A 15,228-nucleotide genomic window follows, 5' to 3' on the forward strand; every position below is an offset into this window, starting at 1 on the left:
TTATCTGTTCTCCTAAGCAGGTTGAGTGCTTTCTCATCTGCGAACCCAGGGCCAGTGGGATAGATCCCCAACCATTTCAAGCCTGCGACCCCTTTCCAATGTCAAAATATTTTCTGTAACACCCCCACCCCCAGTTATTGGAAGTTGCAATTTTTAGTGTTGTTGATTAAGAAGAAAAGCTACTCTGAATTCAGTGAAGCTTTTAAATAAATCATGATAGCATCTATGTACACATGAAAAATAGTTCTGTCTTTCTGAGTCACAGTATTCATTCAGCCTACAGATGATGTTTGGGTGCGTATGATTTCCAGCTCCTCTGCACCCCTCAAGGCCAGCGACCCACCAGGTTGCAACCCTTGGACTAGAAGTTCTCTGAGGCAGGAGGACCACAGAGTCCTGGAGTGCCAGGGCAGGAAGGAACCTCAGGAGGCATTTCAGCCACTCCCACCCGAAAGGTTGTCTGCCCTCTGTGAGGATCCCCTTGTTGGGGGACCCCTAGTTTAGTGAAGCAAGGGAGTTGGCATCCCACGTAGGCATATACCTGCCATAGGCTATCACTTCAGGGGCCTGGATCAAAGCCTGCAAACTGATTCCTTACGGTCCCTAGGCCTGGCATGCCACAGTGGGAATGGCATGTGCGACTGCATCACTCTGGGCAGAAGTAGCTGATACCCCATGGGAGACAGAAGAAGCAAGGTCCGTCTTCCATGGCTTGTGGGCCCAGAGCTCAGGGTTTTCTTGGCTCATTTCCCCCCAGGTCCACATCAGACATCTTTTTTCTCTTTCTTCTTGGCAGGAGGGAGTGGGGAAAGGAAGTAGATGGGCAAAGAATGTCAATGATGAGGGATAAGGGAACGGGGAGGGCATTCCCTTTAAAGCAGTCCAGATCTGGGGTCCCTGGGTCCAAGGATGGGCCCGGGGGCCTGAGGACACCCTGCAATTATAGCCAATTTTGTACTTGTGGGCATTTTTCTGGAGAGAACATCTATACTTTTCACTGGATTCTCAGAGCTGTCCCTGAGTCAAAAAACATTCAGAACCCCTGGCCTAGAATTTGGACTTTTTCCTGACTCAGGCTTCCCACTCTCCTGTTACTCAGAACCGGTGAACTGTTACGGTGTTAGTCAAAGCCTGCAATGTGAAATATCAAATGCTCATCACCCACGACGATGGGAAACTAAGTAATTGCCAGGAACATGGTCTGATCACAGACGCAGCCTCCTTTGTTCTCCTGTGCAGGGCCCGGGATGGCGCTCTCCCTGACGGGGCTCATTGCCTTCTCCTTCCTGCAAGCCACCCTTGCCCTGAACCCTGAGGACCCCAACGTGTGCAGCCACTGGGAGAGGTAAGGTGTGGGTCTCAGATGGCCAGACACTCTCTGGGGGATCGCCCTGGGCATGGCAGTAGGGGACAGAGACAGTCAGGAGATCCAGGAGCTGCCCTCTAAGGGTCTGCAGCCTGGCTGGGGAGATGGCCCAGATGCTGAGAGACAGGACCGAGCAGTGTAGATTCTGTCTGGAAGGTCAGGATGGAGGCAACTTACATTAACTGCAGTTACGATGCACTGTCCTGCCCCTCCCTGCACTAGCACTTCCCAGCCATTGCACAGATGAGAAAGTAGAGACCCAGAGGGGCTCAGTCCCTGTCCACAGCCAGATGGGGTGCAGTAAGTGGGGGCATGCGGACTGTGGTCCCAGGTGGCATGCTCTCTGATGCTGTGACGCCTTTCCTGGTCTCCCAGGACTGGCAGCCACGTGGCAGCTTGGATGTGTGGCCCCAGCAGCCTGCCCTGAGGAGAACGGGTGAGGGGGTCCTACTACTTCCTGTCTGGTGGGGGCAGGGTGTTGCCGGGGAAGGGTGGCCGAAGCTGCAGTGGAAGAGCAGGCTGCATTCCAGCTACGGCACTAGGTCCTGGGGGAATGGGCCAGGTCCCTGCAGACGGCCTGACTTTGAAGCACAAGGTTAAAGTATTGATTTTGGTGAGCAGAAAGACAGTGACCAGAGACCCAATCAGGGAAAAACCGAATTAAACCCCGGAATTGATTGGCCATGCTGACCAGGATGACTCTGCTACTTACATGTTAATAAATCAAATGAATAAAATTAAGATGAGGGCCCAATGGGAGAAGTGAATGATAGAGGAAGAAAGGCGGGGGACTCGGAGCGGGGGGTCCATGCTTCATGCCCGTGAGGGTGGATAGCCCAGCCCTAGGGCAGGGAAAGGCACCTCAGCCAGGCAGGACCTGGCTCTGGGGTAGCCTGGACACTTGTGGGTCAGGAAGGATCAGCTGGGAGGCAGAGGGACAGTGTCTGCACTTGTGTGATCCCTGGAGACCAGATCCTCTGCGTGGTGTCCCAATAAAGTTGAGGATGGAGCAAAAGGCAGTACTGTGGTGTGTCCCTTTTTGGTAAAGTGGGAAGAAAACAAGATCCATCATGAGAAGACCTCAGTTCATTCCAGTCTGGATTTTTCCACCTATAAGCTGTGTGACTCTGGGGAAGTCTCTGAACAGCTCTGAGCCTACTTCCACCTCTGTAAAGTGGGGAGAATCATTATCCTTGCCTCACAGGCTCGTTGGAAGATCAAGGGCAGCAGTTTCACGAAAGTGCTTTGAGGACCATAAGCATCAGTTACTGTCTTTTCTTGTTGACAACTGTGGCTTTGCAGGAACTGGTTATGATGGAGTTTAGTGCACATCAGACTCATGGGAGGTACATATGAAAAGGTCTCCTGGGGCCTATCCCCGAGATGCTGATTCAATATTGCATTTTTCATAAGCTTTCTACGTGATTCGGAGGTTACTCAGGCCCCTTGCCCATTCTGGCTTTGGTGAATTTAAACCTTTATTTCCCAGTGGGTCAGAGAGGTATTGGGAAGAGCCCCTCGTTATTCTGTGGGTTTTGGACTCCAGCCTCGGAGGACCCCTTTCATCCCTCTGGTCCTGTTAAGACACAGCCGCTTCCTGCTACTGTCTCTGCTGCCTCACAGCCCCTCGAGCGCCTCCTTTGCAGCTGCTCACCTCTGCCTGCCGTAGTGGCTCTATCCAGAGTCCCTCTCTTCCAGGGAGCATCCCCCACAGGGAGGGCCCCTTCTGACTTCTCTCACTGTCTGAGCCCCATTTGTACTCACTAATTTGTACACCTGCCCAACATGAATACATTTGGAATGTGAAAATATTCTGAACTGAGCTGAACTAAGCTGGCATTTCAGGCTTCTTAGGCTATCAGCCAAGGGTACAGCCTGGATGGGAAGACAAGGAGTGAAATCTAACAGCTAGAATGAGGTCTGGGGACTCTCTGGGCTTCTCTGGCCCCAAGGGGTAAGCCTTGTGGGCAATGCCTGGTGACACCAGGTGCTTTCTTCTTCTCAGTCTTTCCAGCTGAGCTCCATTGTAAGTTATGTATGGATGGATCTAGCCTGTGTTGTTCCAGAAACACACCCCGGTCCCTGGAGACCGCTTAGGGAGAATTTCTCAGCTGGATTAGTGCTTCTGGCGGCTGCTTATTAATTATGCCGCTCCACCATAAAACCCAGTGTAAAGACCTCTCCCCGATAGTAAAGCCTGGCTCTCCAAGATTAATCCGGCCCCTCATTAGCATGTTGGCAAATGAGCAGTGTTAAGCCACCCAGCCGTGAAACCAGGGGCACACACTTCGGGTCAGAGAACTTGGAGTTGGTACGAGGCCTTGTTGCCAGACTCGTTCAGCCCAGGGCATCCTGCAGAGCCTGGTCTCTACCCCGTGACTGCCCCCTCCAGCCCTCTGCTGGGCTTCTCTCTGGGCATCCAAGGTCTATGTTAGGGCTGAAAAGGGAGGCTGGACCCCCGAGTGCTTAACAAAGGTGGGGAATCCATTCTGTGTGCTGGTCTTGCTCCCTCTCTCCCCCACCTTGGTGAGGGAGGAAAGATCCTTCAGTGCCTAGCACAGGAAGTGAATCATTGCCTGTCAACATCTATTAAACGCTTACTGTTTAAGCATGTTACATGTATAGTGTATCTTGTTTTATTTTCCCACTGCCCTGAGAGATAGAGAATATTACTGCCCTCCTTTAATCCTCACAATAACCACACAACCTGGTTAGACTTACAGGTGAGGAAACAGAGACTTATATGAGTCAAATAACACATCTAAGGGCATGCTGCTAACAGGCAACAGGCTTCAAACTTGCCCCTCCTACTGCCCCCATGTTTGGATTCCAGGGGCCGTGCACGCTCCCCATTCATCCTCTTGCTCTAAGTGAGGTATTCAGGAGATGTGCTGGAGCAAAGAATCATGCGATCCCAGAGTTGGAAGAGGACTCTGGGTGGCTGGAGTGAGGGTTGAGTTGCCTCAGTTTCCCCAAGCCTGGAGATAAACAGGGTTTGGGCTATTTTTTTCCTAGATGTGTGCTTCTGAGGCATATCTCAGGTGTGCCAGCTGGTGGGGGCACACCGAGAGCCCTCCTTACATACCCAGTGCTTCAGAGAAACAGAATTTCCCACCACCCAGGCCTCTGAGTATTGTTGACTGCTTTTGGCCTTCTCCTTCTAGATGCCAGACCTTTGACCTTTCAGGCATCAGAGAGCCTACTGTGGACCCACTTGGGGAGCTGGCCTGCCCAGCCCCCTTGCAAGTTAACCAATGCAGTTTCCTCAGGCAAGGCAGACGTGCTTTTACAGCCTGGACCTGGCCATCTGGCCCAGGTCACTGAGCCTTCTGGGAAAAACACTGAATAATACCAACCTACATAGAAATTAATTCCTTAGATCTCAGCTGAGGTCCTCTCTCCAGCCTGCTTGGGAAACGTGAGTCCTCACTTCAGCATCCTGGCTTGAATGCCACTTCATGCAACCCCTGCCAGGGGCCGGCAGGTAGAAAGGCTTCTTTTGGTTAAGCTGAGATCTGATTCCCCTTGGCTTCCACCTGCTGGTCCAGGTTTACAGCTAACAGGCAGGATGACAAGAAACCACTTCTATCAGGGACATATCCCCAGTGTGCCCCCAGCTATACCAGAGGCAGAATAGAGTAGAAGGTAATTGGAGGAGCTTGTGGAAGCCACTTAGGCCCCCTGATACTGAGTTTCCTGGTCTGTAAAGCGAGAACAATTCCACCTGCCTAAGATTGTGAGGAATGAAATGTATTAAAACACTTGACACAGGGTGCTCAATAAATGTTAGCAGCTATTGATACTGCAGTGTGAGCTGGGCAAGTCACTTTTCTCTGAGCCTTAGTGTCTTCCTCTATAAAATGGGGCCACTTACTTCATAGAGTTGCTGCAAAGACCAGCTTCCAAGCATGTTCTTTGAAAACCATAAAGATATGAACAAACACATAAAGTATTTTTAAACTTGTTGGCTCTGCCTTCCAGAGCCACACAGAATAAAACTATCCCCCGCTTCTTTATTCATTCTCTGTTAAATGAACAAATGAACTCGAATTTTAGAAAATGATCTGGGCCAAAGGTCAGTAAATATGTACTGGGGCCAATCTGGGGTCGGGGAGGCTGGAATATGAGGGCATTCAGGGCAGGGGGAGGATAGTTGGGAGGGGGGAGGTCAGAACCTCCGGACACTTGGCTGTGGAGCTTGGCCTCAGGGCTGTGGGCTCAGATGCCCTGCGGAATATCAGCTCAGCTTCCCAAGTGCTAATCATGGCTCCCATCTCCCATCTGGTTCTCAGCTATGCTGTGACTGTCCAGGAATCGTATGCACACCCCTTCGATCAGATCTATTACACACGATGCACAGACATCCTCAACTGGTTCAAGTGCACCAGGCACCGGTGAGTACCTCTCTCAGATGACGGGGCAGGGAAAAGGCACTGGGATCTCAGGGCTTGCCTCTGTACAAGTTAGAAAAAGGCCACTGGAGCAGATGTTGTCATGCGCCTCCACTCTGAACACCCAAGATGCTCTGCTGATGGCTTCTTTCTGGCCAAAAGAGCTTGTGGGTAAGACAGGCCAGCAGTGCTGGAGAGTTAATGCTCTTGAGGGCATCCCTCAACCAGGGATGGGGAGATGGGGAGGTGGTGGATAACTACCCCAACTTCGTCACACTTGGGATGGCAGGAACATCTCTTAGCCATGTTCTACATGTATCCTAGAAGTCTCCAGTGATGGAACCCCAGTTGCCCGTAGAAGTAACCTGCTCAACAATATACCGTAAATTGGCTGCCTTTACTTCCCTGTCTCACTTTTCCATCCTCCTACCAGTACTTCCTAGGATTGCCTCCAAAATAAACTACTTGTTCTTGAATCCTTTTCTTAGGGTTTGCCTTTGGGGGAAAACCCAACCTAAGACAGCCCCCTGCCCTGAGCAGATGTAGCCCCATATCAGGGCATCTGGCTTGAAGACCAGAGTGCAGGCTAGAATTCAGCAACCTCTCGGCACCTTGGCCAGGCTTTCCTTAGCAGTGCTCAACATGGACAACTGCACATTGGCAGTCTTGTACCCTTGTCTGCAGCCCTCCTGCGGATCATATGTTATCACGTCACTCAGGGAAAGGCAAGAGGAAGGAAGAAACAACATGCTTTAAGGGATGACCCTGGAAAGACACTTTATTTTGGGATTCCCAGTGTACCCATCAAACTTAATAATCCCACCGGGCGCAGTGGCTCACGCCTGTAATCCCAGCACTTTGGGAGGCTGAGGCGGGCGGATCATGAAGTCAGGAGAACGAGATCATCCTGGCTAACATGGTGAAACCCCGTCTCTACTAAAAATACAAAAAATTAGCCGGGCGTGGTGGCGGGCGCCTGTAGTCCCAGCTACTAGGGAGGCTGAGGCAGGAGAATGGCATGAACTCCACCATTCAGGCAGAGCTTGCAGTGAGCCGAGATCGCGCCACTGCACTCCAGCCTGGGCAACAGAGCGAGACTCCATCTCAAAAAAAAAAAACCAAAAACCAAAAAACAAAACAAAAAAACCTTAATAATCCTTGTTCTACCTACCCTGCAGTGTCCAGGGAGGTCAGGAATGTGAAAATTACTTTGAAAAATACAGGGGAAAATGGAGGAAAGTGTGAGATATTAGCCACATGTGAAGTGACACTATTTGAAGGGTGAGAGACTAGCTGTTGAAGGGTAAATAAGGGAGTAAGGGAGAGACCCCAGGGTGGGCCCTTTTCCTAGTTGCTGAATATCTGTTGATTCCAGATTTCTCCTTTGCTTTCTCCTATGAGCCCAGTTCCTCTTTGAGGATAATTCAGGAATCATGCTGGGCAGCAACATGGATGAGAAAACTCGTTCTGTGCTGAGAAGCTGAAGTCCTGGTTTTCTTTGAGGTTTTGCTACTAACTGGCTGTGAGACATTGAGCAGAGCTATACTTGCTGCTTTAAAATCCTTGCCTGCTAATTCCAACATCTGGGTCATCTCAGGGCTGGTCTTCACTGATTGCTTTTTTTTTTTTCTGCATGGGTAGTTTCTTGTTTTTTGGTGTTTTGTTTGTTTGTCTGTTTGTTTTTTGACAGAGTCCCACTCTGTTGCCCAGGCTGGAGTGCAGTGACGTGATCTCGGCTCACTGCAACCTCTGCCTTCCCGGTTCAAGTAATTCTCCTGCCTCAGCCTCCTGAGTAGCTGGGATTACACGCACCCGCCACCACATCCTTCTAATTTTTGTATTTTTAGTAGAGATGGGGTTTCACCATATTGGCCAGGCTGGTCTCAAACTCCCGACCTCGTGATCTCCTCACCTCGGCTTTCCAAAGTGCTGGGATTACAGGCGTGAGCCACCGTGCCTGGCCAGTGTGTTTCTTTATATGCCTAGTAATCTTGGATTATATTGTGAGCATTATGAATGACATGTGGAGACCAGATTCTGTTATGTTCCTCCAGAGAATATTAATTTGTTGTTGTTGTTGTTTGTTTATTCTTTTAGCGGCCTGGTTACTTGGCTAAACACAAATTCCAAACTCTGAAAGTTTAATATTTTTAGCATTAGCTAGGCTGCTTGGAATATGTCCTCCATAAGGATAAATCAGTGGCCAGACACTTGGGCAGGTATTTTACAAAGATGTTGGGGCTCCCTCTTTGTAGCTCTCACGTTTCTAAGGTTTCCCCTTTCACCTGCTACCTGCTGGGTGCACCCTGGACTTGTCCTGTGGTTCTTCAAACGAGCAAGTTTGTGTGTTTTCTATCTGCATTTTAGTTGCCCGGAATATTGTTGTGCTAACTTGCCCAGCACCATTCCCTTCTCTCAAATGTCCACTTGCCTCCAGTATCCACCTGCTTTTGTCCTCCCTCGAGTGCCTTCAGGTAGTTGTTTTGTATATTTTCCCCTAGATTTTATAGTTGCTATTTGCAGAAAGGTGGTCCAATAGGAGCAACTCAGCTATTACTGCATCCCCTTCCTCTAGCATTTGACTGTGGAATGAGGAGGTGGGACTAAATGCTCCCTTTCACCCCACCAATTTTGCCAGAGTTGGCTGCTTGCGGCCCTGGTCAAAGACAGAGGCAGAAATAGTAGTGCTGCTTCTCCCAAAGTCGTGGCAGGCCCATTGTGAGAGCCAAGTTTGCTCAGGGGTGTGGCCCTTTTGGGTACTTGAAGGCTAGGGCTGCCATCCATCACCACTGAGGTGGTGGCTGCTTATTAAAATAGGCTGTATTCCTAGAACATGAATTATTTTGCTAAATTATTGAGTCGCCTTGCAGCTTTCCTGATGACCTAGAGTGTGCATGCTAGCAGCTTGCACCCTCCGTCTGCTTTGGTGTGGAATGGCATGTTTTAACCCAGCATCCTTCCCCTGAGAGCAGCCTGGCACCTGGCCTTGCTTCCCTCTCTTGCTTTCCAGCCTGCACAGGGACAAACAAAGATGGGTGAGCCAGAAACAATGGGTGGCAACCCTCTCCTGAGGGGCGTTAATGATGCCCAGATCACCCCCCGCTGGGGGGCTCGGGGATAATCCTGTTTGCTGGGGAGAACAGGCTGGATGACCTTTGAGTGGATTCTGAGTCATTCTTTACCTGAGAGGCTTATACAACCCCTGAAACTGCCGGGAGCTGCCTTCTGTGCTGGGGAAGTAGCTTTACTTTGAGGCCAGCTTTCCTTCCATTATGGGTTTTTGACAAAGTTGAATGACCTTAGCTTACGACATTCCCAAATATCACAGATTTCCCCAGAGTTCTGCACTGTCATTTGTTATGAAGTGAGGGCTTTAAGGTGTGGGAGGGTTGTCCCAGCCTGTATTATAGGACTCTTTTCCTAAGCCAGCCTGACCCTCCATGGAACACAGTCTGTAGGCGTCTCTGATGACCAGACCCTGCTGCTATGCTGCTGAGAAGAGTCCACAGGGCAAGCTCCCCTTAGGTGCTGATGGAAAAGTGGAAAGAGGTCTGGCTTCAAGGCCCAAGGACTTGGGGTTGGGTCCAAGTTCCACTCTATGACCTTGGGCAGGTCACTTCCTCTCTCTAGTCTCTAGTGGCCACTTCAAATCTCTTCCACTTTGACTCTCCATGTGAAGAAGGGGCTTTGCCTATGAATACCCTATTTTGATTTCCTCCTAAGGACTCCGTATTTCTTTTTACTTACTCCTTCACTGTGGCCATCTGTAAGGCCAGAATCTACCCTGTGAAACCTGGTGGAGGGCAGTAGGTTAAGCCTAGCAGCTTTGAAATTGGAGTGAGCTAGGTTTGAATCCTGGCTCTGACCCTGATTAGCTGTGCTGGTCACTAACTTCACTAATTTTAGTTTTCTTATTCATAAAACAAAGGGTGGGGAGTTGAGGGGAACATAAAAAAATAGAATAAAAGCTCTAAAAGGGAAAGAAATAAAATAAAGGGGGATAGTAATGGCGCCTGCTGCAGGGAATGGAATGAGATGTTGCTCATAGTCTCTCTGGCATGGGGCTAAGTCTTCACACTTGTGTCAGCATAAGGTCTGGAACCCACGTGTCTGACTCCCAGTGCTGCAGCTCCATGGGCCTCAGCTTCTTCCTTTGCTGGGCGAGGGGTCGGTTCAGGGCCTTCCCAGGGTGGCATGCGAGGCTCCTCTCCCGGAGGTGTTATTTTTGGTGTGGGGGAGATTAATCTACTCTCCGGGACTGAGTTGGACTCAAAGGGTCCTTTTGCTGACTCTGCCTCAGTTCTCCAAGTGGGGGGACCAATACTCAGGGTGCTGTGAGCAGTCTGGCTTGTTAGAGGGGTGGGACGGAGCGGGCACAGAAACCCTCAGGGCTTGACTTCTATCCAGGTCACCCCGTGGGCTCTTCAAGTCCAGAATCTGGGTGTTTTAAGGAACTAAGGAGAAGTTCATGGTTGCCCTCCACAATGTCACTCCAGAAAGTATCTTCTGCAGCCCTTCTATTTAGAAGTGATTGGGGAAAAGTCAGCAGGTTTAGAAAGTGCCGTGTAATACATTCTGCATCACAACAGCCCAAATCCCACTATTGATTTCTTTATTGTGTTCCTTCATATTTGAAGCCACCATGCATTTTAAAGTAATTATTGAATGGCATCCTCAATATAGCTTAACACAAATATCATTCTAAACGGGAGGGATTGATTTTCAATACTTTCAAGTGGCTTTCTCCCTTGTGCCTTAGGATCAGTTATAAGACGGCGTATCGGAGAGGCCTCCGGACCATGTACCGGCGGAGGTCCCAGTGCTGCCCTGGCTACTATGAGAACGGAGACTTCTGCATACGTATGTAGGGGCTGCTGCTGTTCTGGCCTCAGTGGGGAAGGGAGGAGAGGCGAAAGGAGGGGAGGGGAGGTAGGGCTGATATCCACGGCCCCTAGGCAGCAGTCCTCAGCCAGATGGCTCCAGAAGTCCCTGTCTGCTACCAGTGTTCAGAAGGAATAATGAATTTGCTGCAAATACAGTAGCAAGGGTTGGGCCATCAGATCAACCTCCTTACAGGGTGGATGGAAGTCCATGAGTTCAAGGCCTTGATGGGGGATAGGGGAGAAGTGGCTCCTTCTGGAGTGGGCACTCTGAGGAGCAAGGGAGAAGAAGTGCTGGGTGCCTGGCACAGGGTTAAGATGTGCAGGTGCTCAAGACAGCTTTGCTGGATGGAAGGAGAGATGGATGGGTATGTAGATGGACAGCTGGGTGGGTGGAAATGGGAAAGGGAGGAAGGAAGGCTGGGTTGTTGGATGTCAAAACCACAGTAAGAAAAGGATGGGGGCAAAGGTGAGACGGACCATGAGGGAGTGGTTCTGGGAGCTCGGAGGATTTCCAAAAAGGATTTGGGGGACATTGGAGAAGAGGTGTGTGCATGAAAGACAAACATTGCCTCTTTTCCTATTTGTTTAGAGCAGCTCAGAAAATGTAAGCCTTAGTGTCCCCTAAGAAAGACAAGAGCTGAGTTGCTGGCAGCTGCAGGCCCTCTGGGAGAAGAGCAGCGTGGTGCAGTGGAGGCACCCCAGAGCAGGAGCCTGTAGATCTGGGCTTCCTAGCTATGGGGCTTTGGGCAAGTCACTTAACCTCTCTGGGAGAGGTTGCAGGGTCCCTGTTGGGTTCTAAGGGACTCTTTCCCCACTCACCTCTGACCCAGTGACATGGGGCCAGTGGCCTTTCCAGGGGGCCTTGGAAGGTTCCCTCTACTGCAGGAGAGTGTCAGAGGAGCTGGGAGGCCCTCGTTTAATGACTGAGAAGAGATTCCACCCCCAAAGCTTCTGCCTCTTCATTTGGAGAGCAAGTTTCCTTGTTAGTATTCTCTTTGCCATTCGAGTGGGTAGAGAGAGTTCGCACCAGAGGGAAAATTTGGGCAGAGTGGGTGTGTTGATGTTGGGAATAAAATGACAATTTTCTCCTACTGTTGTTACATCTCCCCCAATGCTGGAGAAACTCAATTCTAATTGCATTACGAGAATGAATGAAAAATGTACCCTCCAATGGGTTCAGTAGTGGTGGTTTTGTAGGAAAGATACAAAGCAGTTCACCTAAAAGGCCATTCCTCAGGAGCAGGGCAGAGGACTGAGCTAGGACGAGGCCTTGGTCAGTACCTCACCTGGGATGGGGTAACCAAGACCCAGGTGTAGATGCGAGATCAGGACTAAGGCTTTCCTGCTGCTGCTCTGTCTGCATGGAGTAGTGCGAAATCAGGCCAGGGGCAGGACACGGGACTCACAAAGCCTCAGAGACAGATGTAAGCAGCCTGCCGAAGCTCAGGGCACAGTGATGGACTCAGGGAGATTATGAAGGCAGTTTGGATGTCAGCACAGAGATCCAGGAATGGACATTTCCAAATCCAGCACATTTCCTTTCTAATTTCCATTAGTGAACGGTGGCAAAGCTCTTGGAAAATGAAGAGCAGGGCAGAAGTGCTAAGTGTCCTGATTGCACAGGAGGCCCAGTCTTGCTGACAGGCAAGGGCAGTTTATACCTTCCGACTTACTCCTTATGTAACCACCGGGTACTAACTTCTGGCCAGGTGACCCTAGGACGGTCCACCAGGAAATCAAACTCAAAAAGCCACTTTCGGGATGGAAGACTTCTAGGAGGGGACAGGAGAGTTCTGGCGGGGAGATGGGATGTGTGGCACCCTGGGTGCTAGTAGTAATGACACGGATTCACAGGGGTCTGGGTTTGATCCTTGCCCTGCCACTGCCAGCTTCTTCCTCTGCATCTTCTTCATCTTCCCAGCACCTGCCACATGCCAGGCACCATGCTGATCCCTTTACATATGCTGATCCATCTACTGCTCCCAACAGCCCTATGAGGAAGGTATCCTTATTTCTCTCATTTGATAGATGGGGAAACTGAGTCACAGAGCTTATGTAATTTGCCCAAGATCACACATCTGGAAAGTGGCAGAACTTGGATTTGAATCCAGGCTGTCTGGCTCCAGAGTCTCTGCACGTGGATGGCTTGGGCAGGCTGCTTGTCTCTTCACGAACCCAGGCAAGGCTTTACCTCTCTGAACCTCAGTTTTCATTCATGTAAAATGGCAGTAGTAACACCTGCACTCACCAGGCACAGAGTGGGGGTTGAGTAAATGTCAGTTCCCTCCTCCATGGCATTGGTGCTCCACATTGTTTGAGTCCTGGCTTTCAGTTGCTCAAAGAGGCCCATGAACACTGTCCCTGGGAAAATGCACAGTACCTATATAAACATACCAACACCCAAAGTCCCTTGCATTGGGTTCATGGGTTCACTGGGTTCATGGATTCCCTGAAACCCTTACAGGGTCCTTGTTGCATGGTAAATAATTTCTGCCACATGTTCACGTTACCCATGCAGCATATATTTGTTACTTCTTGCTACGCAAGATGCAGGGGCATAGATACAGATGATGAACAGTTGCTGTCCTCAAGGAGTGTTCAGCCTAGTCAAAGGAGGGGACTTAGAGTATGCTACAGGGTATATTAGAAAAGTGTTTCAAGCCAGTATTTATTAAGCACCTACTATAGCCCACCCACAGTGCTGTGCTACGAGATAGAAGAGAAGAGTTAGAAATACGAATAGCCCATGCCCTTGTGGAATCTACTTTCATGATGGGAAGGCGGGACTAACACTCAGCAAAATCATTCCATAACAGCCCAGAGACTGGATGTGAAAAAGGCTAGACAGGGACAGACGAGAGTGGCAGGAGAGAATGCTGCCACCTGCTTCATGGGGCCTTGAGCTCCATCTCGAGGGTTGCAATGACGCCGTCAGGGGTGGGCGGGAGAGGGAACCCCATCAGCAAAGGCATGGAGGTGGGCGGTGAGGAGGCTGGCCAGACCCCAGAGGGCAGACCTGGGCTGCAGCAGGGAGGTGCAGGTGGCTGGGTTGGGTGTGTCGATTGCCTAGGGTGGCCGTTACAAAGTACCACAGGCTGGGCGGCTTCACTGGCAGGGGTTTATCGTCTCACAGTTCTGGGGCTCAGAAGTCTGAGATCCAGGTGTTGGCAGGGCTGCTTCCTTCTGGGGCTGAGCAAAGGGTCTGTTCCAGCCTCTCTCCTTGCTTCTGGTAGTTTCCTGGCTGCAACAGCAGGACTCTGATTGTCACATGGTGTTCTTCCCATGGCTTCACATTTCCTTGGTATGAGCACACACGTCATAGTGGATTAGAGCTCACTCTAATGAGCTCATTTTAACTTGATTACCTTTTAAGACCCTATCTCCAAATAAGGGTGTGTCTCAGGTGCTGCGGCTTGAGACTTTCACATACGAAATCTGGAGAGGCTGGTGTCAGCTGTTACCACCATCCTCCTGTTCCTGTTTATTGTGACGGGAGGAAAGGGAGGGGGCACCAACCGGCCCCACATGGGCTTTGGCTTTGTCACTTGCCCATGAGAGAATGGAGACCCCCAGGGTGAGGGAGGTTGTGAGAGGGAGAAATGGTAGTGAGAGGGTGAAGAATGGCGCCAGGGCACTGGGGGACAGATGGGAGGCTTGTGAGCCTGGCAGCATTCAGGGACTGGTGCCTGCAAGCCCTGCCCCCCGACTCATCCCTCCCGATTGCTCAGAGGCCAGAGAACCTCCAACTTCACCAGAACCTGGTGAGAACACATCGGATGCTGAGAGTTCTCTGGATCCTGCACAAGAACATCACCTGTGCCCTGGGCAGGGGCGGGAGGATGTCATCCTCCCTCCAGAGTCACCTTCTGAGAGGCTTGTTTCTTGCAGGCTGACAAGGAGCAGGCCCGGGCGTGAAAGCCTTGGCTGACTCAGCCACCAACTTGCTGTGCAATCTTGGGCCAGTCCTTTGCCTCTGTGGAGCAGCTGTGACATAGGACGGACCATCCCTGTGTGTGGAAGGAGGAAGAGATGGAACAGGGACCCAGAGTATCCTGGGAAGCACAGAGCTCAATACAGATGCTGGGGGGCACTGTTTTTCTCCTCTCTGTGCAATTTCCTCTGTCTTTGAACTGCTATTCTCATCTGGGAGCCCTCCTGAAACCATCCGTACCAGAGCTTCCCACCCACCCCTGCCCAACTCATACCCCGTTCCACTTCCAGTATCTACAGCTACAGCTGGGTCCTAGCCCACTGTGGTCACCAGGTATGAAATATTTCCTAGAGATCACTGGGCAGAAGCACTTGCCTGCCTTCCTCCCTCCCTCCAAGCTTCCCTTTCTTCCTTCTTTCAGGACAGAGGCATTTTTGCCTCTGCATATGGAGCTAGTTTTATGTCTTGGAGAAGCAGACTTTCACGTATGTGGTAGAGTTTGAGGCATTTTGGGAAGCTCTGTTCTTTGAAAATATTAGTCTTGTATCAAACCAGATGATACACGACTGAGTTATGACCATACTGAGTTTTGCTGCGGTAACAGACAATGTCCAAATCCCAGTGGCTTGAAACAGTGAAGTTTAATTTCTTCTTCAT

General features: G+C 50.5%; 1 protein-coding gene across 10 annotated transcripts in view; it reads left to right on the plus strand.

The window, feature by feature from the left end:
- The window catches only part of MEGF11 (multiple EGF like domains 11), a 373,960-nt gene that overhangs the window by 124,866 nt on the left and 233,866 nt on the right, over positions 1–15,228 (plus strand). For 9 of the 10 annotated variants that reach the window (XR_009209605.1, XR_009209606.1, XM_032175096.2 and 6 more), the window contains 3 exons: positions 1,240–1,345; positions 5,659–5,760; positions 10,517–10,617. Coding sequence is in view for 8 of the 10 variants with exons in the window: in XM_058427321.1 (XP_058283304.1) it covers positions 1,240–1,345; positions 5,659–5,760; positions 10,517–10,617 (309 nt within the window). In the remaining 2 variants the exon portion in view is untranslated. Of the gene's footprint in view, positions 1–1,239; positions 1,346–5,658; positions 5,761–10,516; positions 10,618–15,228 lie in introns of those variants that run through there. The other variant, XM_058427326.1, reaches the window with a different exon arrangement.

This window comes from Hylobates moloch, unplaced genomic scaffold (genome assembly GCF_009828535.3).
Source record: "Hylobates moloch isolate HMO894 unplaced genomic scaffold, HMol_V3 SCAFFOLD_14, whole genome shotgun sequence".
Classification (NCBI taxonomy): Eukaryota; Metazoa; Chordata; class Mammalia; order Primates; family Hylobatidae; genus Hylobates; species Hylobates moloch.